Source organism: Hydra viridissima, unplaced genomic scaffold (genome assembly GCF_058129835.1).
Source record: "Hydra viridissima isolate aposymbiotic clone 2 unplaced genomic scaffold, HvirCarnegie_v1 scaffold_11, whole genome shotgun sequence".
In the NCBI taxonomy this organism is placed as follows: Eukaryota; Metazoa; Cnidaria; class Hydrozoa; order Anthoathecata; family Hydridae; genus Hydra; species Hydra viridissima.
The window spans coordinates 9,673,329-9,698,638 of record NW_028324310.1 but is presented as its reverse complement, the minus strand read 5'-3'; the positions used below and the strand labels follow the sequence as shown (position 1 = coordinate 9,698,638).

Below are 25,310 nucleotides of genomic sequence, written 5' to 3'. Positions count from 1 at the left end.
GACCTTCCACTTTAAATATGGATAATTATAATAATATTTTGGATAAAGAAGATAATACTTTTATTCATAGTATGGATCAATATTTTAGTGAAAATTATAATTTAGATCAAATGATAGCTATTGATTGTACCAGCGATAGTAATTTTGTAACAGATAAACCTCCAACGGTTATAAATGGCAGCAATAGTTTTAGAATTGTTTTGGAATTTTTACAAGCTTTTACAGGGTACGTTTCTATTTATAGTATGGTGCCAGCATCTGTTATAGAAGTAGGATTAGGTTTAAAACAAAATTTAGCTTATAATCCTGATAAATATAGACAAATATAAGAATTTTTTAATAAAATGAATTTCAGTTGTATTTGATTTTTGCTTAACATGAAACGACGTCATTTTAAAAAAAATTATATTTTCTACAAAATTAAAAATCGCGGAAAAGCAATGTCCTATTTACCTAACATCAAACAATTTAAAGGACAAGGTTTTTTGGATCATTACAGAAACCAAAAAAATCTTTTTGACGGATTTGATTGATCAGGATAAGAAAACATTTTTTTGGAAAAATGAAAAAAATTAAACCATGATTACACTACAAAATTTAATGAGTTTAAATCGATATAAAACAAGATTATTATTTTGAAAAAGACACTGTTATAAATTTGTGTATAAAAAACTGTACAAAAATAAAATGTTTATTTTGTTGTTTTATAATTTTAAATAATAAGAGAGAGTGAGTTGAACATTAAAAAATGGAAAATCAAGATTTTTTGACATTTGTACAACAAGAAATTGTATTACCTGATAAAAGTTATCCAGAATATGTTTCCATATTAAAAGAAAACAAGCAGTGTATATTTTGTTGTCTGGAAAGTTTATGTGAAAGAAAAGATTGGTCTTCTTTTAACGGAAGAATACTTCCACAAGATAAAGAAGAAGAACAATTGTCGGAGGTATTGCACATGTTACTAGATTCTAAATTTAGTTGGGTAAACGAAAAAGAAATGAAAAAATTTACTAAAAATGAAATCATGTCCAAATACTTGAGTGCAACAAAAGTGTGTGAAACACACCACGAAAGATTGCAAAAAGATTTTATCGATAAACCCTATGTCAATTACATTTATCATATTGTGGAGTCTTATTTAATTCATGTAAAATACATCATGATGAAAATGAAATCTAATAGACTTGAAAAAATACCATGTTTACCAAGCAAAATAAACGAAAAAGGTGAACTTATATATCCAATCATAGAAGGTGATCAAACCGACGGACTTGTAGAAGATTTTGTACAAGAAATTGTAAAACCTAATATGTTGGTAATTATTTCTAAATTGGAATCAATTATAAAAAATAACACGCTTAAAAGAACATTTTCTTTTCTTAAAAAAACAGTAGAAGAAGAAGATAATAATAAATTTATTGTCAATTTTATTCATTCTGTTTTGTCTATCTTTGTAGAATTTATATTTAAAAATTAAAAAAATACATTAAAAAAATGACTACTGATGTGACTTTGAAAAAATTTTTTTTAAACAATTCCATTTTTAAACCCTATTTTGTTGGTATATTTGCATTTGATGAAATTGTAAACAAATTGGATTACTATAACATATGTTCACAATGTGTTTCTGACGGTAGGTTTTTCATTTATAATAACGAAAGTTCACATGAAAACGGTGAACATTGGAGAGCTTTAATTAAAATTGAGGCGAACACCTTTTTTTGTTTTGACAGATTTGGACAAGATAGTGTGTTGACTCAAATACCGCATTGTTTTATAAATAACGCTCAAATATTTGAATCAGCTTCTGTAGATTATTTTAATCAAAATGTGGGTAAAATTTTTATTAATTACAATGAATTGTATGCTACTGAAAAATTTCAAGATTTAGATGGACTGATTCCGCATTTTAAAGAATTTAGATGGTTTTCAAATTTTTTATCCAATTATGGAAAAATAAACAACATTCAAAACATTACCATCTTATACAACAAATTACAATATCAACAATTGGAGACATCTAGCTGTGGACCATGGACTGCTTTTTTTTTATATTTATTGTACAATAACGAGTTTTTCAAGTATAATAAATATTTTAATTTAAATGATATCAGTGCTATTTTGGAAAATAATTTTCCAGTAGCAAAAGCTCATTTGGACGGACCGCTCACAGAAACATTGTTAATTCCGTTTAACAATTTTTTAAAATATCAATTTTTAATGTATTGTGATGACACTGCTAAAAAGTTATTGTATAAAGATATAAAATTTGCTGAAAAAATCGAAAAAGACAACGATATGTATAGATTTAATAGTGTTTTTTCTTTACCTGAAAAAGAAATAAAACATGATATTTATAAAGAAGTTGTCGTCCAGAATAATTTGAATAAAGATTTATTAAAGGATATGAATCTATTAAGAACCAATAAATTAATAGATAACGACGGGTTTTTATCTATAGAAAATGTAACGTCTATACCGCATATAATAAGAGAAGAAGATTTTGAATATTTACAAGAAAACGAAAGAGAAAAATATTACATTTCTCAATACAGATCAATAGTAGCAGCAAAACAGTTTTTAACTGTACCCGAAGAAGAACTTGGTCATATTGAAAAATTAAAAGATTATTATTCAAATCCTCTGTAAACAACGTAAAAATGACACCTTCTTTACATTGTTTAAAAATGTGTAAAAAAAGAAAAGGTGATTATGTAGAAGGAGTACCAAAAAACGATGAAGACATCGAACAAGGATTGGATATATTAGAAATAGTACCTAATCATAAAAAATGTGAAATGCAACAAAATTTTAAAATATTTATGTTTGCTACAACAATAGTTTTTGTGAGTTATTGTATTATTTCTTTAATTATAATATATACAAATAAATAAAATACAATAAAAAATATTATTGAATTGCTTGTCTCTTTTGTTCTAAATAATTACACCCTTGATTAAGTAAATTTCCGGCCATGTCAGACTTTAACGCTGTTTTAGCTAAATTACCAATCGTACCAAAAATTCCTTTTCCTCGTTTACGATGTTTCTTTGAATGTTTTTTTTTTCCACTTCCTCTATTTTTAAAAACATGTTTTTTGTGTTTTTTAGGATGTTTTCTTGAATGTGCTTTTACAGTCACCATTTTTAATCTTTAACTATAATGTAATTTTTATTTGTTAATTAATTAAAATATATTTATATAATTAAATGATTTTTATAAAATGATATTATTTAACTCATTTTTGAATTACATTTTTAACATAACCCATATTTATTTTATATCCATATTGTTTTATCATTTTTTAGCGTATTAATAATAAAATGGTACGCATTCTTCATTTTTCAAAGAGCGAGTTGCGAAAACCAAGACTTGTCAACGTCAGAAAAATACCGTCTATGGAAGAATACCTTGTTATATCACCGCATCATGTTGTATTATTCAATGTTAATCAGTTTCCTTATCCAAGAAATGCACACGTTAAAAATTATCCGCTTTTGAAATATATCCGAGGAGATGTATTTATTATTCAAAACGATGACGAAGGAAATACCGTCCATATAGATAAAGACATTATTCAACGACTGCCGGATATATTACAAAAAGACGAACAACAACGAAAGGCAATGGGTCGTAATATCATAAACGACGTATTAGACGTATTACGCAACAAATAAAAAACGTACTCTCCTTGGTGGGGAATTGAACCCCAGTCTCTCGATAGACAGTCGAGTATACTAACCCCTATACTACCAAGGAATTTTTTCATTTATTTATTTTTATAAAACACTTTTGGTTAAAATTAATTTTATTATAAAAAACAAGGGTACAAATTTTATATAAAAGTTATCTATTTCTGTTGATACGCATGATAGGGTTTAATACTACCCTCACTTCGTTCATGCCCGCTATGTAGTCCGGGTCATGACCATCATCCTCTTCCTCCGTCTCCGTCTCCGTTTCCGTCTCTGTTTCCATCTCGCTTTCCATCTCGCTTTCCATCTCGCTTTCCATCTCGCTTTCCTCATTTTCTTCCGCTTCATCTTCTAATAAAAATTGCTCCTCTTCATTGTCTGAATCTATCCAGATAATGTCTTCTTCTGACAGGGTGGAACTAATCACTGACACCTGAAATATTTATATCGCATTATTATCCATTTATATTTATATTTATACACTATATTGTACATAAGGAAGTATTTATACCTGCAAAGGCAAATGTGCCGGCACCGGTCGCAACCGTTGGAGGAGATGGTGCACCGTCAAATATGGCCGCTCTTCTAAGGGCACTTCCACTTCACCATCAGCTAGTTTAACGCTTGTAGTAGTAGAACTCACCGCCATTTCAAATAAAAATTGGGTAGAGCTTCAAGATCTCGTCTTATCTTGTGCGCTGTACTGACCAGAATGAACCGAAACACAACTTATATATCGACTATAATCCTTTCCAGGGGGAAAATAATTCAACCAATCCCGTGACGAGTTTCGTTTTAAAACAACAATCAGAAACTCACATTTCATAATAAACAACCAATCAGAAACTCAAAATAATTTTTAGGGGGAAAATAATTCAACCAATCCCGTTACGAGTTTCGTTTTTAAACCGGGAAAGTAATGGATTATTTACCCCCCTGGATTATTTAATAATTAATCTTTTAATCTTTTATTCTTTTATTTTATTTATTTTATTAGCTTAACTTTTACCTAATTTTTACCAAATGGTTCATATACTTATCATCAGTTTGAATTAAATTTTGCATTGAATCAGACAAAGCAAACAAATTCACTTCGCTTAACCACTCGTATAACAAATCTGCTAAACTCTCATGACTGTAATTCACATAATCTATTTCTTTTTGATTATAACGCTTTTCTATTTCAATTTCACAAAAACGATTTTTCACATTTTCCGCTTTTAATTTATTACATTTTTTTTTACATATGGTGCAAATAATTTCATCTGGTTGCCATAAGTAATCATAATCTTCTGACGATATATTTAAAGAAGAATTTTCTTTTAATAAAACCTGATTACAATAATTTTTAACTACTGCAGCTAATAACAACAAATCATACACTATCAAATCACTTTTTAAATTTTCTTTTACCTTCAGGTTTTCACATTGACTCATCTCTCTCCATAATTTTTGCCGATATTCATAGGCTATAATATTTTTACAGTGTTGTATAGGAACGGGTAACAAATCAATGATATTTTTTTTTAAACTTTCATCGTTGTTTTCGTAATAAAAAACCAATTGTTTTATCACATTTTCTTGTACATTTAATCCAAACAATTTTTTAGCTAAATGATCAGAAACAATATTTAATGACACTGTATGACAAAAATAGGTTAAATGAGGCAATGTTTTTTGTTTTTCTTCTTTTTCTCCTGTATATGGTATATTTAATGTTTCACAGTCAAAAGTGATAAAAAATGGAAATTGTCTTCTACTTTGCATCATAAACTTTGTACGTGGTTTATAAAAAGTTCTTTTTGGACTATATAAAAAACATTTATTATCATAAAATCCTTCACAGGTATTTTCATGTCTTTTTTTATTTCCTTCATTGGAATAAAATTGTAAACAACGGGGACACTCTTTTAAATATCGTTTTGATTCACGTTTTTCACTGACTAATTTTTTACTGTAGTTAAGATTGATTAAATTTAAAGCGTGGTAAGTTTGATTACCTTGATTGGCTATTAAAATGTTGATGGTATTGGAAAATTGTCCGTTTAATAAATCTTTTTCTTCCGTTTCCAGTAATGGTAAAAATCTTTTTAACTGTAATGGATTTAACAATTTACTTTCAAAAATAGGGTTTAAATAATCTTCGTAAATGTTTATGACTTTTAAATTGTTACCAATCAAATGAAGTCGATTGATTTTTTTTTTAATTACAAAAATTCTTAAATGATACGGAAACATGATGCCTTCGTTCGTAAAATGCATACATATGGATTCTAAGTTTTGTACAGTCAAGTTATAACAACTGTTTTTAATAAAAATGAGAAAATTTTTCATCGCTATCCAATCTTCTTCTTTTAATCCTTTTTTTAAAAATTCAAAAACTTCCTCTTCGCTTTTAATACCGCCTACCGTATTTTCAGTCTCCCAATGATCAAAATCTTTCACTTTTCTAATTTTTATTTTATTTAACAACATACCTATTAATAAAGCTGCATAAAAACAATATCCTTTGTCTACTATTGAACTAAAATCTAAAAACATTTTTTGTTTTTGTTGAAAATGTAATACTTTTCCATTTTGAATATTATTATCTGACCAAACTATACGAGGTCTACACCAAGGACCCATTAATTCTGAACACTCGTTATCTTTACAGTTTTCTTCTTTATCTAACTGTTTTAAATATTTTATTAAAGCATTAACGTTATGTTTTGAAAAAGGATTAAAATCTGATCTAGTTTTTGTATTTGTTGTGTTTATATTTTCTTCTTTATCTAATTCTATTAAATATTTAATTAAAGCGTTAACGTTATGTTTTAAAAAAGGATTAAAATTTGATCTAGTTTTTTTACGTTCTATGGAACCTATGATTTCATTTCTCATTTTCATAATTTTGTCCTCTTTCACATTGGTCAATAATTGAGACTTGAACAAATCTAAAGCAATAAGTCTCCAACCGCTACCACTTTCGACATAATCAAAAGCTTGTTTAATATTGATATTAGATATCATTTTCAAAAATGATTTTTTTTCCAACTTTTTAATCACATACACAGGAGACGAATAAGCAAATTTAACAACTTTTGACTCACCGCTTCCGTAATCATCATTTCCATACAACATGACTACCACGTTTTGGTATAAACAAGGAACGTCGAGTGAAGGAAAGGATAATTCTTCTTCTTTATCGAGGAGTTCAGATGTAAATTGTTCTATCCATTTTTCTATATCCAAAGGATTTTGAATATACATATTTAACTCATCTGTGTTCATTATACTCTCCGTTTTAATTTGAACAGTGCTTTTATTTCTATATGTGTTGACAAAAAAATGGGTTCCACTAATATAGGATTTTTGCACTTTAGAAGTAGAGTACTCCATTTTGGTTATATTATTATTATAGCTAAAATAGGAATAGAATATACAAATATTAATGGTTAATAACATAAAAAACAAAATTTAAAAGTTTTTTTAAAAAAATTTTTTTATTTCATGATAAGAACAATTCCATATCCCATAAATGATATTTATACAAATAATATTTTAATACTACAATTTCGTATTTAGAGCAATGAAATTCTTTTTCTTCATGCTCTTCACAATTTACAATCACCTCAAATTCATGAATGTCTTTTACTTTTGGAACCCGCCATTTTTCAATATCAAAACTTTTGAAATGGTAATGTTTACAAAAGTTTTTTTCAACGGTTCCGCCTTTATATAAAATAATATCATTACATTTAAATATACTACATAATAAAGGTGCTATATTTTTACAACATAAAGGTGAAGTAGTATAATAATTTAAGTGATGTACATTTTTTTTACAGTAATTAAAAGCATATTGATATTTTTTTTCCAGGTCGTCAAATTTGTCACATGGATTTAAATAAAAACAAACGGGTTTATTGGCTTTTATATTCTCTTCATTTTTGTCCAGTAATTTTATTATCGAACATTCACGTATGCAATGGTGATATTTAGTTGTCTAAAAATATTTTATATCATTATAATCACAAAAAACTTTTTATAAAAAATTTATTATAAAAATCAGATTATTCACCTGGATTGTCTCCATATCCATTAACCATATTCGTGGAGCCGAATCCTCCATTCCTTTGAACATTTAATATCTTAATATTTAAAGGTTTAAAATAAGGTATTAAAACCATTTGTGCCATTTTTTCTCCTTTATTTATATTTACAACTTGATCGGTATTATTTTCAACTTGAACTTTTATATTGCCAACATAATCAGGATCAATTAAACCGTTAATAACATGATAAGCTTTAAAAATTCCACTGGATTTAGACATGATCATTCCACATATATGATCAGGCATATAACTTATATTTAAATTACTTTCTACAATGGACTTACTTTTAGCCTTTAATTCTATATTAGAAACACAATAAAGATCTAATCCAGCACTATTTTTAGTAGCATAAACACTTTCTATTTCAAGAAATTCATATTTTATTAAAACTTCCATTTTATCTTAAAATAAATAAAAAACATTTATGAATTCAAATCTCAATCAAAATTACAATTTTCATAAAACAAAAAAACTTTAAAACACTGTAATAATATTTCTAAAAAACTACATAAAGTACAATTACATTCAATATTGCAATTTGGTTTTTTTGTCAACCCTAACAACATAAACATTTGATTATTCTTCACATAAACAAAAACATAAACAAAAACCTGTAAAACAATCTAAAAATATTTCTAAAAAACTACAACAACATTCCTTATCGCAATTTGGTTTTTGACAACAACATACAATATCGCAATTCGGTTTTTGACAACAACATTCCATATTGGAATTCGGATTTGGACAAACCTGACAACATGAAAATCTCTTTTTTTGATTATTTAATGTTTCATTCATTTCTAAATATAAAAGTGTATGTGTTTTGTTTAAAAATAGTTTAAATCTATAACTCCACAATAATTACCGTCACATATATCATAATCATGTAATGAAGCGTGTAAAATATACATAAAAAGGTCATAAGTTTTATTTTCTAATGATAAATATAACAGTTTCATCCATTTAGCATCTTTTTGAATTAAAAAATCATATAAATAACTAAAAAAAGGTCTTTCTCCAGTCAAAGACAACATTAAAGAAAAATCCATTTCGCTATCAGCTATCATTTTCGTTATTGATTCGCGCGCTGTATGTGGACGCTTCATAATCAAGTGATGAATAACTTTAATCGAGACGAACTTTTCCGGTGGTTCATCCAATATACTAGGTGTTTCCAATGCATCTTCTAAATACTTAACCAATTCTTTAATACTCATTTTTAAACTTATGTTATGAAATGATTCTAAAAAATAACGGATTTTACAATTCAAACTGATATTTTCCAAAATATAAAATTTACCATGGGTTTAAATGACTACCTCCACAACGTTTACCATCACACATTTCATAATTATGTAAAAAAGCGTGTAAAAAATACATAAATAAGTTGTACGATTTATTTTCTAGATTTAACACTGTTATATAGTCAATTTCTTTTTTTTTTAAGCTATGATGTAAATAATTAAAAAAAGCAATTTTCTTTTCCAAAGATAACAAAAATTGAAAATCGCTATTCTCTATAGTGCTTTTTTTAAACATTTCTTTCAAAATATCACGAGCTTTGACTTTTTCTTTCATAACAAAACAATTGATCACTTGAGCAATATTTTTATTGAGATTAAACTCTTTTGAAACGCTTTCCAAAGCTTCATTTATACCATTATCGAATGGTTCATTATTCATTTTTTATATTTTCTTTTCTTGTTGTTTTTTACCTAAAAAATATTTCATTAAAAAAATTTTTTCATCGCTTTAAAATATATGAACAATATAAAAACCATGAAAAAATTATATTCTTTTCAATCGTTTTTTGAAAATATTTTTATTACGATAAAACTAACAAGTTAAAACCAATAAAACAAAATTTATTACACTAAACTATGAATACAAAAAATTATGAAAATAATACATAAATGTATAGTAAGATTTATTACTTATTAAATTTAATACGTCCACATAATTTAAATCTCTCCATCGTAGTCGAGCATACAAATGGTTAAAAAAAAAATATTGTTTATCTAAGGATAAAATAAAGTCAAATACATGTCCTTCATTGTTCTTTTTTAAATGTTCCGTTAACAAAAAACTTAATTTTTTTTTATCTTTAAGAATGAAAGCGTCTATGATTCCAAGCATTTCTTCATTAAAAAGCATCTCCATTTTTTCAGTTTATTTATTTTTTTAATAATTTTTATTCATTACCTAAAAAGTGAAAATTTTTTTCATTACAAATTTTTTAATGGTTGTAAAGATTATAAAAATGTATCAAAAAAATAATAAACAATGACATGTTCTAAAAACAATGAAAAACAACTTGACTTGAAATTACAACTCCTATAGGAATACCAACCAACAAACCGACAGTCAAACCCAAACCGAAATTTGTTTTTTTAGGATATAAAATTTGTTCTTTATTTTCTTCCAACAAATTTATCCAATCCTCAATATAATTGAACATTTCTTTTTCATTTTCTGCGTTTAAAATATACAGCTTAAATTCTTCTAACGCACACGAAATTATAGTTTGAACAAATAAATGCTGATATTTACAATCAAAAGAAATGACGCTTCTATAACTCGTTACGGTTGTTACACCAGGCATAGTACATTCCACTTTAACGACGTTTATCTCACGTTGTAAAACTGATTTCTCATATTTCATAATAAAACGAATTAGTTTTTTTATTTGGTGACTTAATTCAATAGACGGAGAAACGCTTAATACTAATTCATCTTGAATTTCATCTTCAGTTTCTTTTGAACATAACAATGATATTTTAATTTTCCATTGTTTCTCTTCATTTTTGTCCAAGCTTTCAATATTCATTATGAATTCTAAAAAATGACAGGACATACAATAAATAATATTAACTAAAAACAACAAGAACATTTATCATCGCAGTATACTTTCCAATACATAAAATTCCCACTTTGATGAGGTTTTACTTTTGGATGCTTTAAACTCCAACGAGCAAGTTGTTTAATGTAGCTCAATTTTTTACAAATCCCATAATATTCGTGCAAATAAATAAGAACAAATTGACGGTTTAAAAAAGTTACAACTCTATCTATATCCCATTTTTCAAAGTCTTCAGGAACATTTTTAATTATTTTTTCCATTTTAATGCTAAATTTAAAAATACAAAATTAGTAAAAACATGGTTCATATTATATTTAGTTCAAAACATAGATCATATAACATTGTTTATATTATATAAAAATACCACCGTTTTAAAATAACATTACCGTGTAAAAAATTAAAAAAATAAAAAAACATTGTTATTGTTATTGTTTTTATTGTTCACTCTACCATTTTTCTTTTGTTAGATAAAAAAAACACATCAGCATTAAAAGCGCTATCAAAATAGTCACCGTTACGTAAATCATCAATTGAATCAGGTTTAAAATTTCTTTTAAAAAATACAAAACGTGTAGCTTCTGGATACAAGTTATGTAATACTTCTAGACTTTCACTCTTTCTTTTTCTACCGTAAACATAAGCCGTTCCTTTAAAACTAAAATGTTTTTTATTTTCTTTGTTCGTTTCTTTAAACATTTCATATACTGGATAAGGCGTATACAGACAATAAATCAACTGATGATAATATTTTAGGGTGCTATATTCCAACTCTTTTTCTTTCTCTAATTCTAGCATTTTTATCATCTTCGGCATGTACAAATATATTTCGTAATAGTTATCGAAACTAGATCTTTTGGGTGCATTTGATTTAATATACATACTTTTAGGTATGGTATTAATAAAAAACATGTGAAACAATACTTTCATTTCATTAATAATTTCGTAGCCATGAGGAAACGAAATTTCATATCTCGAACGAAACATTTTTAACGTAGCTAGTTTATAATATTTACTTAAAAAATTTTTTCTAACCATAACCATATAACTCACCAACCAGACATCATCGTCTTTGAATTGAATTTGTAAATCTTTTTTCAATTCTTCCATGTTAACCAAATTTTTCGCTTTGTTGAGCCAAGTTTCATAATCTTCACCTAAATAATTATCTTCTAAAACACAATTAAGAACTTTTTCAATTAATAATTCATCATCAATCATTATATGATTTGAATTACTGAGACTTTCAAATTTTTCTAATAATGAGCCTATTTCTCGGAATTCATTTAATACCATTTTGGATTTCTTTTCAAAATCAATATGCGGATATTTGTTTGCTAAACATTTAAAATTTTGGTTCAAATCTGGATATCTGTCAATGAGATCATCTGTTACAATACCAACTCCTTTGTTTACCAAAAACCCTTTAGATTTTGTAATTTTTAAAGAACCTTCAGACGACATATTTTCTATTTTGTTGTCTTCCATGACGATCGATATGTTTTAGTTAAAGTTTTTCCCTTGTTAAACTATTTAATAAAAAAGATTTTTTAGTTTATTAAATTAATAAATTTAACACAATGACTATTCAAAAATCGTTATACAAACTAGTCGTTTATTATTTTTTGATTAAATAAAAAATGACAAATATTATACAGTATTCCTCGATAAAATATCATCCACATTTATTCCGTGACGAATTAAATATTCACAACAATAATGAAATATGTTATGAGCTTCTCTACAACCCGGCATTAAATTAAAAAAAAATACAACGTTTGATAAATGGTAACAAATGTGACATGCTAAATATTTACAAAATATAATATCATCGTTTTGTTCAGCTTTTTCCTTTAAGGCTCTAAAATGATCAACAAATAAGTTATTTAAAATTTCAGTTTTTGCACTTTTAATGTCTAATAAACTCAAATAATAAGTCACACTATTTAATCCATCGATTAATCTTCCAGTGTGTTTAAGACAATTATCGTCTTGTACAAAAGTACCTTTTTCTTCATCGTCAGAAATTTCAATAACATTTGGTTCAACGTTTTCTTTAATATCCTCATCTATTGTTAAATCAATTAATTCCGGAGGTGGTTCTACAATAAAATGTATCTCCACGTTATCGTTAAAAGTAACGTGTTTTTCTTCATTCATTTCAATTTCTTCAGTATTTTCAATTTCTTCTTCCATATTTTTATATAACTAAAATTTATTTATAAGAAATACAAAAGCGTGCTGCTATTTTAATACATTCCATACAATACAAAGGATATTTATCTACTTCATATCGCAAATAAAAATAATTTAACAAAATACCCACGTTATTTAATAATTCCGCAAAATTATTTTTTAAAAAACCGTCTGAAATAATACAATAACTTTCAAAGAAATAAGTCGTATTTTCTTTCAAAATTAAAAAGTGATCTTGCTCATTTAAATAAAAACTGTAATACAAAAGACTGTCACATATATCATTTATTTTTTTGATATTGTTGTTTTCCAAATGCTTTAATAGTTCTTTATTGTCATTTATTAAATCACACACATTGATTAAAAATGGTTTAAAACGTAAAGCGTATACCATCGTCATCTTTTACAAATCTAATTCTTCTTTTGATTTTTCTAAAATAAGTTTTTAAAAAGTTAAATAAAAAATTTTAAAAGTTATATCATATTATCAGATTCAGAATAATACGTACTGACAGGTGGTCCTTCCACAGCAGCTAACTTTTTCTCTGTCAAAACATAAGACGGTATAGATTTTTTATTCATTACTTCGTATTCTAATCTGTTTTGTTCTTTAATAAAAACATGAGTTTCTTTTTCTGAAATATAATTATACATCGATATTAAAGTAGGTTTATCCGCATTAAAAGTCATTAAAGGAATTGTAAATTCTTTACTAATCGTTTTCCAAGCGTCATTTTGACTTTCTTTAATACTTTCTATAAACATTTCAGCTATAAAATTTTCATCCCAATTTTCATAGCGTATAGCTTTATCGTCAATCACGTTATAAAAATATTCCATTTTTCTTTCACCATTAATTTTTGGATTTATAAATCTATTGTCGTCTGGTGATGTTTTTATAGCAGCACGATACATAAAACATTTTACAAAGAATTTAGGATCGTTTAAACTTTCACAATTAGTTAAACTATGATTTAAACAATCGTTTATTTTTTTGAACGGAATTAATACGGAAATTTTTTTAGCGTTTTGAATCACATAAAATACATTTTTATTAAAATCAAACTGTCCAATTAATTGTATAGGACAATAGATGTATTGATTCAATTTACTTTTAGCGTCATCTTTTTCATTTACATAAATACAATATAAAGATCCTGCAGCTAATTGTCCATAATTCAAAAAATGAGAAGATGGAGTACTAGACAAAGTAACCATTTTTTACTTACAACCTTTGTAGTTTTTTGTTCTGTTTTTTTGATGTTGCTTCTTGATCACTGTCTTGTAGCTTTTGAGCGAATGATGAATTGTTGAAAAAACAACTCTATTTATACTTTTTATAACGCTTAATCCATAAACAATACATTTGCTAAAAATAAAAAATTACTCAACGAAAAAATATGAAAAAAACAAAAGAATATGAGTCAGCTAAGTTGTTTTAAATAGATGGATTTTTTATCAATTTAAAAAAGATGAACCAAGATTAAAATTTTAATCTAAGGTAGTTTCGAAAACAACGTTTAACAATAACAAAAAATTTGCATTTAACTCAATATTAATCTGTCGTAGTTTCGAAAACAACTTTTTACAATAAAAAATAGTTGAAAGCTTTAAAGAGGATTAAAAATATATTGAATTGGAATTAAAATTTTTATTAGTCATAAACCAACGTAGTTTTGAAAACAACTTTTTTACAATAAAAAATACTTTAAAGCATTAAAGTAGATTATTTTGGCGACAAATTTAATCTGATAAAGTTTCGAAAACAACTTTTTACAATGAAAAATTTAATCTTATATTGAAAAAAAAATATTTGAGGATTAAGCTACAAAAAACACATAAATAGCCTAAAAAAAATAACCATTTCATCAAACAACTACAAAACGTAAACATAAATAATAGTTTATTAAATAATAACATGGAAAATAGTGTAGAAGAATTGTGTTATGTTAAAAACTTAAAAAATCATTATCAAAGAATAGCTGAAAAACATATAGATTTTGCATGTCCTGCCGAAGAATATGGTAATTGTGATTGTTGCGATGAATGGTTTTTAATAAACAAACAAAACACTGAATTGTTTAGTTGTTGTAAATGCGTATTGCATTATTGTGTTTCTTGTTTTCATTTTCATCAAACAATTTGTAATCCATTGTTAACGGAAGAAAAATTAAAAGAACATGCTGTAAATGCAAAATATGTTAAAAATGTATCAACTGTAAAAAATGTAAATGTGGACAAAAAACATGAAAAATGTACTAAGGATAAATGTCATGTATTTGAATATAATGAATTTTTGAATATGATGAATCTGATGTAAATTTTATAGAACATGAAATTTTTTAAAAAAATTTTTGTTTTTTATTTTAGATGGGAAAAAAAAAGTGCAAAAGAAATATACTATATCATCCATATTTCAACCATAAAGAACCCGATATCAATTCTTTACAAGAAGAAATTATAAAGCTCAAAAATGAAGTACAATCGTTAAAAACGGAATTAAAAAATGTATTTGAAGAAACAATTATGTTGTGTTTCAAATTTTGCTATTTTTGTCAGGGATTAAAATGCAACACCACTTTATGTGTGAATTGTCAAAATTATATTTGTGAATTGTGTACCACTCATCACATGAATCATTGTGTTACTAAATTTCCACATTGTAACGATTTTAATAACCAACAAGAATGTGTAAATAACGGTTTTAAATGTTTATTTTGTATTAATAGAGTATGTAATCGTTGTATAGAGGAACACAAATACTGTATGATTGAATAATAAAATTTTATCATTATGTCTATGAAAATGTGTTTTTTGTTTAAAAAACAATAAATTTTTTATATTTAGAATTATTAAAAATTTATTTAATGATTTCTTACTTTTTGTAGATTAATAAAAAATGGTAAAAACTATTTTAATGAGTAAAGTTGTACACTGTTTGATTGATTTATTGGGAGCAAATTGGAAAGAATTTGGATACGATTTTTTACCGAGACCGACTATTGAAAGTATTGATTATGATCAAAGAACATTATATGAGAAAATTTACAGCGTGGTTACAAAAATTTATCAAACAGATCCTACTCATTATCAAGAAAGAATTTATGCTTATTTGTCGATGAAAGGAAATTTTTTTTATTTAGAAAAACATTGGGTTTAATTTAAAAAATGTAATACATGTGACTTTAAAATGATTTTGTACGTTTATTTTTATTGTTATGGTTTTTTAATCCTATTTAATGTTATGGTATTTAATCCGATCATCATGTAAATAACAAAACATTTTTTTAGATAAATAATACCATGGAACAAAACAAAAATAAACCATGTACGTTTACCGTCGTTTCAAAATCATATAAAGTTTATTCGAGTAAAGATAAGAAATTATGGACAACTGAAGAGAAAAAAGAAGCAAAAAACATTGTCAAAAAATGGAAAATAAAACGAGTAAAAAAAAACTTGAATTTGATACCGGACAAATACAGTTTTCCGTGCATCAGAATTAATAATGAACTTTTGATTTATAAAAAGTTGACATTAAATGATAAAAAAAATATTAAAGAAGAAATAAAATATAATACGATTTAAAAATGTGTTTTTAATGTTAATCATTTGTATAATAATAGACTTTTTATAAAAACGCAGACATTGAAATTTTGTTATTTTTTTGAAAATGATATAAGTTTTGATATTATTTTTTAGTCAAATATAAAATAATGAATTACCAACATCTTAAACGAAGAATGACAGCTGTAGAAGATGAAGATGATTATTTTGATCATGAATATGAAAGACAACAGTTGAAAAAAAGAAATGAATCTATTGCTCTGGAAATAATTGCAACTAAATTGTCAACAGATTCAAAAAAATATGCTAGAATTGCGGGAATGTCTGAATCAAAATTAGATGAATTGGAATATGACAATAAAAAACTGTCTCATTTGAACTTAGCAATAGTGTTTTATTTAAAAAAAAGCTATGTTGAAAATATTAGAATATTATCATATATGCAACGATACGATATTGTGAGAGCAATACAAGGTTTGATGTATGATTAATAATTTGTTGTTAAATGGAAGTTGATAATTATTCAAATACAAGTACTATGCTTAAAGATATTGTTTCATCAACCTCTAAAAAATATTATTTAAAGTTATTACATGCTACAAATGATTTTGATTATTGTCACTTTATTGTAGAAAATTTTAACAATAATGCTGTTTTAAATTTTCAAGGTGATTCTGTAGTAATTGAATATTTTGATAAAAAAATTTTTTAGAAAAGTAAAAATGAACATATCAAATAATCCTCCAACAAGTATTGGTCAACAATCAAATTTGTCATTAAAAACATCGACAACAACGTCAACGTCAACGACAACAACAACAACCGTCTTAGACGAAAATGATCAACTTAATGAACATATTGCGATGTTGTCAAAAAAAAACGATTTAATATCAATACCTTTTACTAAATTTCGAAAAATTTTACCAAAACAAGCGCAAGAACCATTTAAAGAAAATTTACCTATTATCCAAGATAAATATAAAGTATATAACATGAAATACAAAGATAAATTTAGTGTTGAAGAGAAAAAAGAAGTGCTAAAGATCATACGTAAATGGCGTTATGAAAGAATATACAAAAACAAAAATTTCATACCAGATGAAACTAGTTTTCCATGTATAAAGTGGAACGGTGAGTTGCTAGTATATAAAAAATTAACAGACAAAGATATTAACGATATGAAAATGAGATTATTTCATAATTTATATTTAACGTTAAAAAAAAAAATTTAAAAAATGTTTCAATTTTTTTGATATTTTTTTCACTCGTTTATTAAATTTTTATTCATTTGTTAAATAAATTTTTGTACTTACTGTTTCATTATTTAATGCACAATAAATATGACATTTGTTATTTTATAGTCATTTGTAATTTGTAGCATTATTTTATATATAAATAAAAATGATGTAACACTTTGATTTTAACTCATTTTAATAAAAATGAATAAAAATAAAAATGGTATACATTTTTTAGAATATTAATAATAAAATGGTACGCATTCTTCATTTTTCAAAAAGCGAGTTGCAAAAACCAAGATTAATCAATGTCAAAAAAATACCATCTATGGAGGAAAATCTTGTTATATCTCCGTATCATGTTGTATTTTATGATATTAAAGAGTTTCCAACACCAAGAAATGCGCACGTAAAAAACTATTCGCTGTTGAAATTTATCAGAGGTGACATATATATTGTTCAAAACGACGACGAAGGAGAAACCGTCAATATTGATAAAGATATTGTCAAGCAGCTAGATGATATATTACTAAAAGACGAAAAAAAACGAAAGAAAATGTGTGACAGGTTAATGACTGTAAACAATAACGTTAATGTTACAAAAGGATGTTAATGTAATACTTTTTGGAATGTAATACTTTTTGGAATTAAACCCCAGTCTCTTGATAGACAGTCGAGTATACTAACCCCTATACTACCAAGGAATTTTTTCATTTATTTATTTTTATAAAACACTTTTGGTTAAAATTAATTTTATTATAAAAAACAAGGGTACAAATTTTATATAAAAGTTATCTATTTCTGTTGATACGCATGATAGGGTTTAATACTACCCTCACTTCGTTCATGCCCGCTATGTAGTCCGGGTCATGACCATCATCCTCTTCCTCCGTCTCCGTCTCCGTTTCCGTCTCTGTTTCCATCTCGCTTTCCATCTCGCTTTCCATCTCGCTTTCCATCTCGCTTTCCTCATTTTCTTCCGCTTCATCTTCTAATAAAAATTGCTCCTCTTCATTGTCTGAATCTATCCAGATAATGTCTTCTTCTGACAGGGTGGAACTAATCACTGACACCTGAAATATTTATATCGCATTATTATCCATTTATATTTATATTTATACACTATATTGTACATAAGGAAGTATTTATACCTGCAAAGGCAAATGTGCCGGCACCGGTCGCAACCGTTGGAGGAGATGGTGCACCGTCAAATATGGCCGCTCTTCTAAGGGCACTTCCACTTCACCATCAGCTAGTTTAACGCTTGTAGTAGTAGAACTCACCGCCATTTCAAATAAAAATTGGGTAGAGCTTCAAGATCTCGTCTTATCTTGTGCGCTGTACTGACCAGAATGAACCGAAACACAACTTATATATCGACTATAATCCTTTCCAGGGGGAAAATAATTCAACCAATCCCGTGACGAGTTTCGTTTTAAAACAACAATCAGAAACTCACATTTCATAATAAACAACCAATCAGAAACTCAAAATAATTTTTAGGGGGAAAATAATTCAACCAATCCCGTTACGAGTTTCGTTTTTAAACCGGGAAAATAATGGATTATTTACCCCCCTGGATTATTTAATAATTAATCTTTTAATCTTTTATTCTTTTATTTTATTTATTTTATTAGCTTAACTTTTACCTAATTTTTACCAAATGGTTCATATACTTATCATCAGGACCAAAAGAAGCGTGCTCTGGTCATTGAAAATTAAAAATAAAAGTTAATTAAATCTTTTAAAAGTCAAAACTAAATCTTTTAAAAATTATTTTAAAAAATTATTTGTACACACACGGGGCCTCGGGAATCTTCCCCGCCCACCCTTCGGCAGCCATGTATACAATTATAATAATTAGCATTTAGCAAGCAAAAAACACAAGGTAAGAGTATTACTAAAATAAATATAACACAATAAATTGGAAAAAAAGGAAATAGAAATACAATAGAAACAAGAAACATTTTGCCAAAAAACAAAAAAACAACAGCATAAAAAAGTAAGTGAAAGTGACACAAAAAATAATTTAAAAAATTTGATCACTGCATCCAATTCTTTCTTCGTTAGTTCGAAGTTTATTTGTTTGCGTAAGAACTTTGTTATTGTAATTCGATTTCTTTTTTTTTTATTATTATTATTTCCTTTATTTTCCTTTTTTTTTTTTTCTTCTTCTCTTCTTTTTGGTTTCTATACTTCTCCTTTATCTATTATTTTTTTCTATTTATTCCTTTTTTATTTTTCTATGATGTATTTCTATCATTTTTTTTTAAACTTTCGTTCAAACATCTTTTTTTTAAAATATAAAATATGCCTTTATAAAAAAGATTCCGCCATCGTGGAAGTTATTGCATTTGATAGTAATATTTCATTTAAACTGTAGTCATTTACATTACGGTGAGTAAACTATAAATGAGTTAAATTGATGAGATATCGTAATAAAATCTTATAACAGTTAAAAGAAATTATGTGAATATTAAAATTTGTTATTTTGCTTTTCCAGGGGGGGGGGCAACTGCCCCCACTTGCCCCTGCCTGCCGGCGCCCATGTTGCGGTTTCCACATGTTTTTTTTAACAGAGACCAATATCAGGTTCCTTACACAAGACATTTGAAATCTCTGTTATAATCTTCATCAGTAAATGAAATTCTGTTGGAGGAACTGCATCAAGCACATACATCTTTCCGGACTCAACCTGGAGACATGGATGTATAACATTCTTGTAGAGTTGCATAGAGCCTTTTTTAAATCCACTTTCAGCAAAGTTCATACATGTTTTTTAGTATATTAAAGGTTCTCAGTTCTCCAAGATTTATTTTATCACCATCACAATAAATATGAATATTTTCCGCCATGTCCTGAAAAACTCAAAACTATGTTGAGTAATTTAAGATCTGCAGCAAGGTAAAACTTTAAATCATTTAGCTTTGTTTTTTCTATAAGAATTTGAAGATTTCTGCGGCTTTTGCAAACATTTCGCAAATATTATAGTTTTGTTCACTCCAGTATTCTTGGTTTCTTACTTCTCTGTTAAAAACATTCGTAAAAACGTTTAAAGATCCTTGGCCATTATCTATTCCTACACAAATAATAACATTATGGATTTCTAGTCCCCTAGCAGTGCAAACATGATTAATTAGAGATATTGGATCTTTGACATATGCTACATCTTTAATGACAGTTTCAATAGTTTTATTTTCTTTAGTAATACAGTATTGTCCATTAATAACAATCCATCATGTTATTGTAGTATAGATATAAGTTTGAAATTACATATTTTAAAAAATAAGAGATTTTTTATTCAATTTTTTTTTATTCAAATAAATCAAATAATTACCATAAAGTAATAATAAATTAAAAAACTAAAAACTGAAATATTGAAATGAAAACAACTGTTCATATGTATCAAAAAAAAAAAAATGCGGCCAAAATAAACAAGCCACATTAACAAAATTAACTTAACCATAAAAACAAAAAAAAATTAGAAAACACAAAAAATAAAAAAATTAATATTTTGTTGATAATCCTTAAGCTTTTAAGCATTCATTGATCCGTTTCGGCATGGAATTCACTAAATTCTGAGTAATATCTTTTGGAACATCATATAGTAATTTTGTTATTTTTTCCTTCAGCTGGTCCAGATCTTTTATTTCAATTTTACCAAGGCTGTGGTCTAATCAAGACTACAAGTTCTCTATGCAATTGAGATCTGGACTATTGGCAGGCCAAGACATGACTTTGATGTTATTTTCTTCAAACCATTGCTTGCAAATCTAAGCAGTATGACATCGAGAATTAGCTTGTTGGAAGATAATTTCCATGTCTTTTCGGGAAATGTCAACTAAAGGCATCAAACAGTTATCTAATATGTCTAAATATCATTGAGAATTAAGCCTTCCATCAAATAGTTTGAAGCAACCGACACCTTCATAGTTCATGTAGGCCCAAATGCCTATACTGCCACTACCTTGTTTTGTTCTAAACATAGAACAATCTGGCCGCATTTTTTCATGTGGCATTCTGCTCAGCTGTTCAATTTTTTCTTGAATCAATCTCAATTTTCATTTTATCCCTGAAAAGAACTATTTACCACATGCTCTTAGACCAAGTTTTATGAGCGAAGCAAGTTTTCAACTGTATTGTATTCATTATATTTGTTGAATTAACAACCATTATAATGAATACAATACAGTTGAACTAATCATTATTCTGCTAACAGTTCCATGTGTTGTTTTTAATATTTCGCAAATTTTCTCATTGAGATGTTTTGTTCATTCATAGCTATGATTTTACATTTTTTCCTATTATTATTCGTAATTTCTTGTCATTTTGATTTTTTTTCTGCTGAAATGTTGTAGTTAATTAGATACTAATTTTTATATTTAATTTTTTACAAACTATTCAAATATTTGTAACAATTTTAAAAAAATTCTCTCACAATAATTATTAATTCGCAAATAAGTTCAAAGTAACAAAAAAAGACAAACGCAATTTTGAAAAAATAGAGTGGATTGTTAATTTTCGCCTTTATAATTATTTTAGGTTATGAGGTAAGTTTAAAAGAAAAACAGACAATTAGCGCATCGATTGATACTTTTATGAATATCTATATTTATTTGAAAGAAAGTATGATACTCATCAATTTACACTTTTTTTTATTTGAAATGAGTTAAACTTTAATTGATTTATTATCAATCAAAGTCGAGTGATATCAAAAAAACCATAGTGGATTGTTATTAATGGCATATTCCACACCTAAACTATCCAAATCCTTTCTTATTTCGATTGCTATTGAATCAATAGTACAGTCTGACATATCATGCTTTCTTTTGATATTATAGAAAGTATGGGTAGAGATTTAAGGGTTGGCTTTCTTCCAATCTTAAAGTAGTTTCTCCAGTCAACAATGTAACAGTGTTGTCTAACTCAATATTTTTAAATTGTTCAATTTTTTTCAGGGATTTGCTAAGTACCTGCTCAACTGTTTTTAAACCTGAAAATTTGGAAACATATTTTAGGATTACATAAAAGTTTAGGTTTACAAAAGCTATAATTAAGCTCTTACCTGTTGAGATTAGAAGTATTTTTAGGTTCTGTACAATGTCTCTCTTACTACAGGGATGTCGAATTCCAGATCCAATTCTCTGATAACAAGTACAACAAATTTTATCTACAACCTCCTTTGGTATTTCAGGTTCATTATTGTACATATTGGGCATTATTGTACATATTGGACGTCAAAAAGCTTTTGGTATTTATGATGAGACGTGGAATGTTTTAAACACTTATCCTGTTGATTATCGATTGGTCATGTTGAGATGCCTCATTTTGGACTTAAGAATTTAATTGCCAGAAGTATTGTTAGTGTTAATGATAATAAACGTAAAGATATTCAATATCCTGTTGGTTTAGATAGGTGTCATTGGCAAGCTAATGGCGAGTCTGAATATGCTGCTGGTAATTTACAAACTGTTTTTTCAGCTATTACCCCTTATTGCACCGATTGTAAAGAGCCTGTTGGCAACGAACAGTGTTTTGATACTTATTTGCAACCGTATTCAGAATTTGATCATTCTGCTGTTTTGTGGAAAAATAGACAAAATTTCGATTGTGTTGCTGGCGATGTTTGAGTTGAAAATACATGTAATACATTTTGGAATAATTTACCTAGTGTTATGCCTTTTTCTGGTTATAAAAACTGTAAAATGTTGATGTTTTGTGTTGATCCCGCTTATACCGAAGGGGAAATTTTATCTACTACTGTTAGAGGTAGAATTAGTTTAACTCATACTATTCAAGTGTTTAAACGTAAAACGTAAATGGGTGTTTGATCGCATGAAGTTAAATCCTCCTGATCCTAATTATAGTAGATGTAAACAAGTTCAAGCTAAATTTGCATCTGATGCAACATTTATCACTGCTGCTATGCCATCGCCGTTTGTTAAAGGAAATCCCAGTTTAACGTTTTTAAATTGTTATCAAAAGATTTTTTATCCTGCTTTTGTTACTATGTTTATCGGTGTTGTTAAATCTGATTCTGACGAAGGAGAGGGATTAGAGCCATTTATTAAACGTATTAAAATTTAAAATTGTATTTCATTTATATGTTTGTGAAGTATATTTTCATTTTCAGTTGCTTGTGTTTTACGTGCTTTTGAGAGTATCATAATATAATTCCTACAGAAATTAATGTTTAATGTCGTCGTTCCGTCATTAGTTAGTAGGCTTTGAAAGAGCGCGTTCTTAAAATGCACGCGGCCATTAGAGAAAAATCCATGAAGCGAGTTAAAACTTTCTTCCTTTTGGAATTTAATTATTAGTTTAGATATATTACATAAAGAATCATATGAAGATAAATAATACTCGTTAAGATCATCTTATAATTGAAGTAAGAATATAAATAAGTTATATACAAATTTTTATTAGATAAAGTAGAAAGGATTTGAATTTTCATTAGATAAAGTAGAAAGGATTTGAATTTTTATTAGATAAAGTAGAAAGGATTTAAATTTTTATTAGATAAAGTAGAAAGATTTAAATTTTTTAAATCGTTTATATTTTGTTTGTTTTAGTTTTTCTTTTTGCAGTTTTGTTTTTATTATCTTATTTTGTAGAAGGAAAATAGGGGTATGTATGTTATTTAAAGTTATACTAATGCTATTTCCATAAAATGGTTATTACTACATTGAAATTTCTGTGATGCTATTAACTATTTTTGTTCTTTTTTAGAAAATTTAGAAAAGTAAATTAAAGTTTTGTGCCAACACTGACATGGCATGTCACATGTTATTGTATGTAAAGGTAAAATTTTGTTATGAGGATTACAGTTATTATGAAGAAAAAAAAGAAGGTAAAGAGTATTGTTTGTAAATATATATTTTGTATCTTTTTAAATTTTCTCGCATCATTTTTTAAAATTTTTGTTTGCACACGTTTATTGTTTGCATATATGCTTTTTTAATATGTATGTGTATGTGGTAATAAGTACTTTATAGTTGTTTTATCAATGTGTTTTTATAATAATGTTTTTATAATAATGTAAAGTGTCTTTTTACTGTTTGTGTATGTGTTAATATGTGTTATATAATTGTTTTAAAAATGCGTTTAAATATGTATGTAAGGAATATATTTAACCTTATATACATATTTAAACACATTTATTGTGTTTATAGTTGGTACATATGTTTATATTATGTTGTCTCCGTGTTTTCAAAGTGCTGTGACTTGGTAAACGTGTAGAGCAAGATTGGTCAACTTTGCCAGCCAAGTGATGTACTTTTAACAGAGGGTTACATGATAGTTTTTAGTGTCAAACTGTTACTGCTTTAGGTCTTGCTGTTTTCAAGCCTTTATTATTAAAGATTATACTAAAAATACATAATAATGTACTTTAATAACATTTTGCGTAATGTCGTTACTTATATTTTGTTATATATGAATATTATCTTACTTAAGTTATATTATATACATATATTAACTTATGGTGTGTGTTGTTGCTGTGATGTTTTTTTGTTATCTTTTGAGTTAATAGACATTTGGCTTAACTTCATGGTTGTGTCTATTATTAAAAATGTTGCATAGGTAGTTTTGTTAAAAATCACTGCTTTTAATCATTTACTAAAAGCCAATACAAATTATTTTTGCTATGTAAACAATTTGT

The 25,310-nt window shown here is 26.7% G+C and overlaps 3 protein-coding genes and 1 pseudogene across 7 annotated transcripts in view; 1 reads left to right on the top strand and 3 right to left on the bottom strand.

The window, feature by feature from the left end:
• Positions 1 to 25,310, top strand: part of LOC145191419 (phosphatidylinositol 3,4,5-trisphosphate 5-phosphatase 2A-like) — a 401,680-nt gene that overhangs the window by 177,754 nt on the left and 198,616 nt on the right. The window lies entirely within an intron of this gene.
• Positions 7,212 to 8,213, bottom strand: LOC149882074 (uncharacterized). Its single transcript, XM_090067260.1, has 2 exons — positions 7,762 to 8,213; positions 7,212 to 7,686 (listed from the first exon to the last, which is right to left on the bottom strand). Exons 1-2 carry the CDS (start codon positions 8,189 to 8,191, stop codon positions 7,679 to 7,681), a joined length of 438 nt encoding a protein of 145 aa, XP_089923386.1. The 5' UTR covers positions 8,192 to 8,213; the 3' UTR covers positions 7,212 to 7,678.
• On the bottom strand, positions 18,442 to 21,669 carry LOC149882073 (uncharacterized; annotated as a pseudogene).
• On the bottom strand, positions 22,362 to 22,869 carry LOC145183036 (uncharacterized). The gene is given in 4 exon segments (XM_090065885.1): positions 22,362 to 22,507; positions 22,510 to 22,533; positions 22,536 to 22,643; positions 22,716 to 22,869. Coding segments are annotated over 4 exon segments (432 nt in total).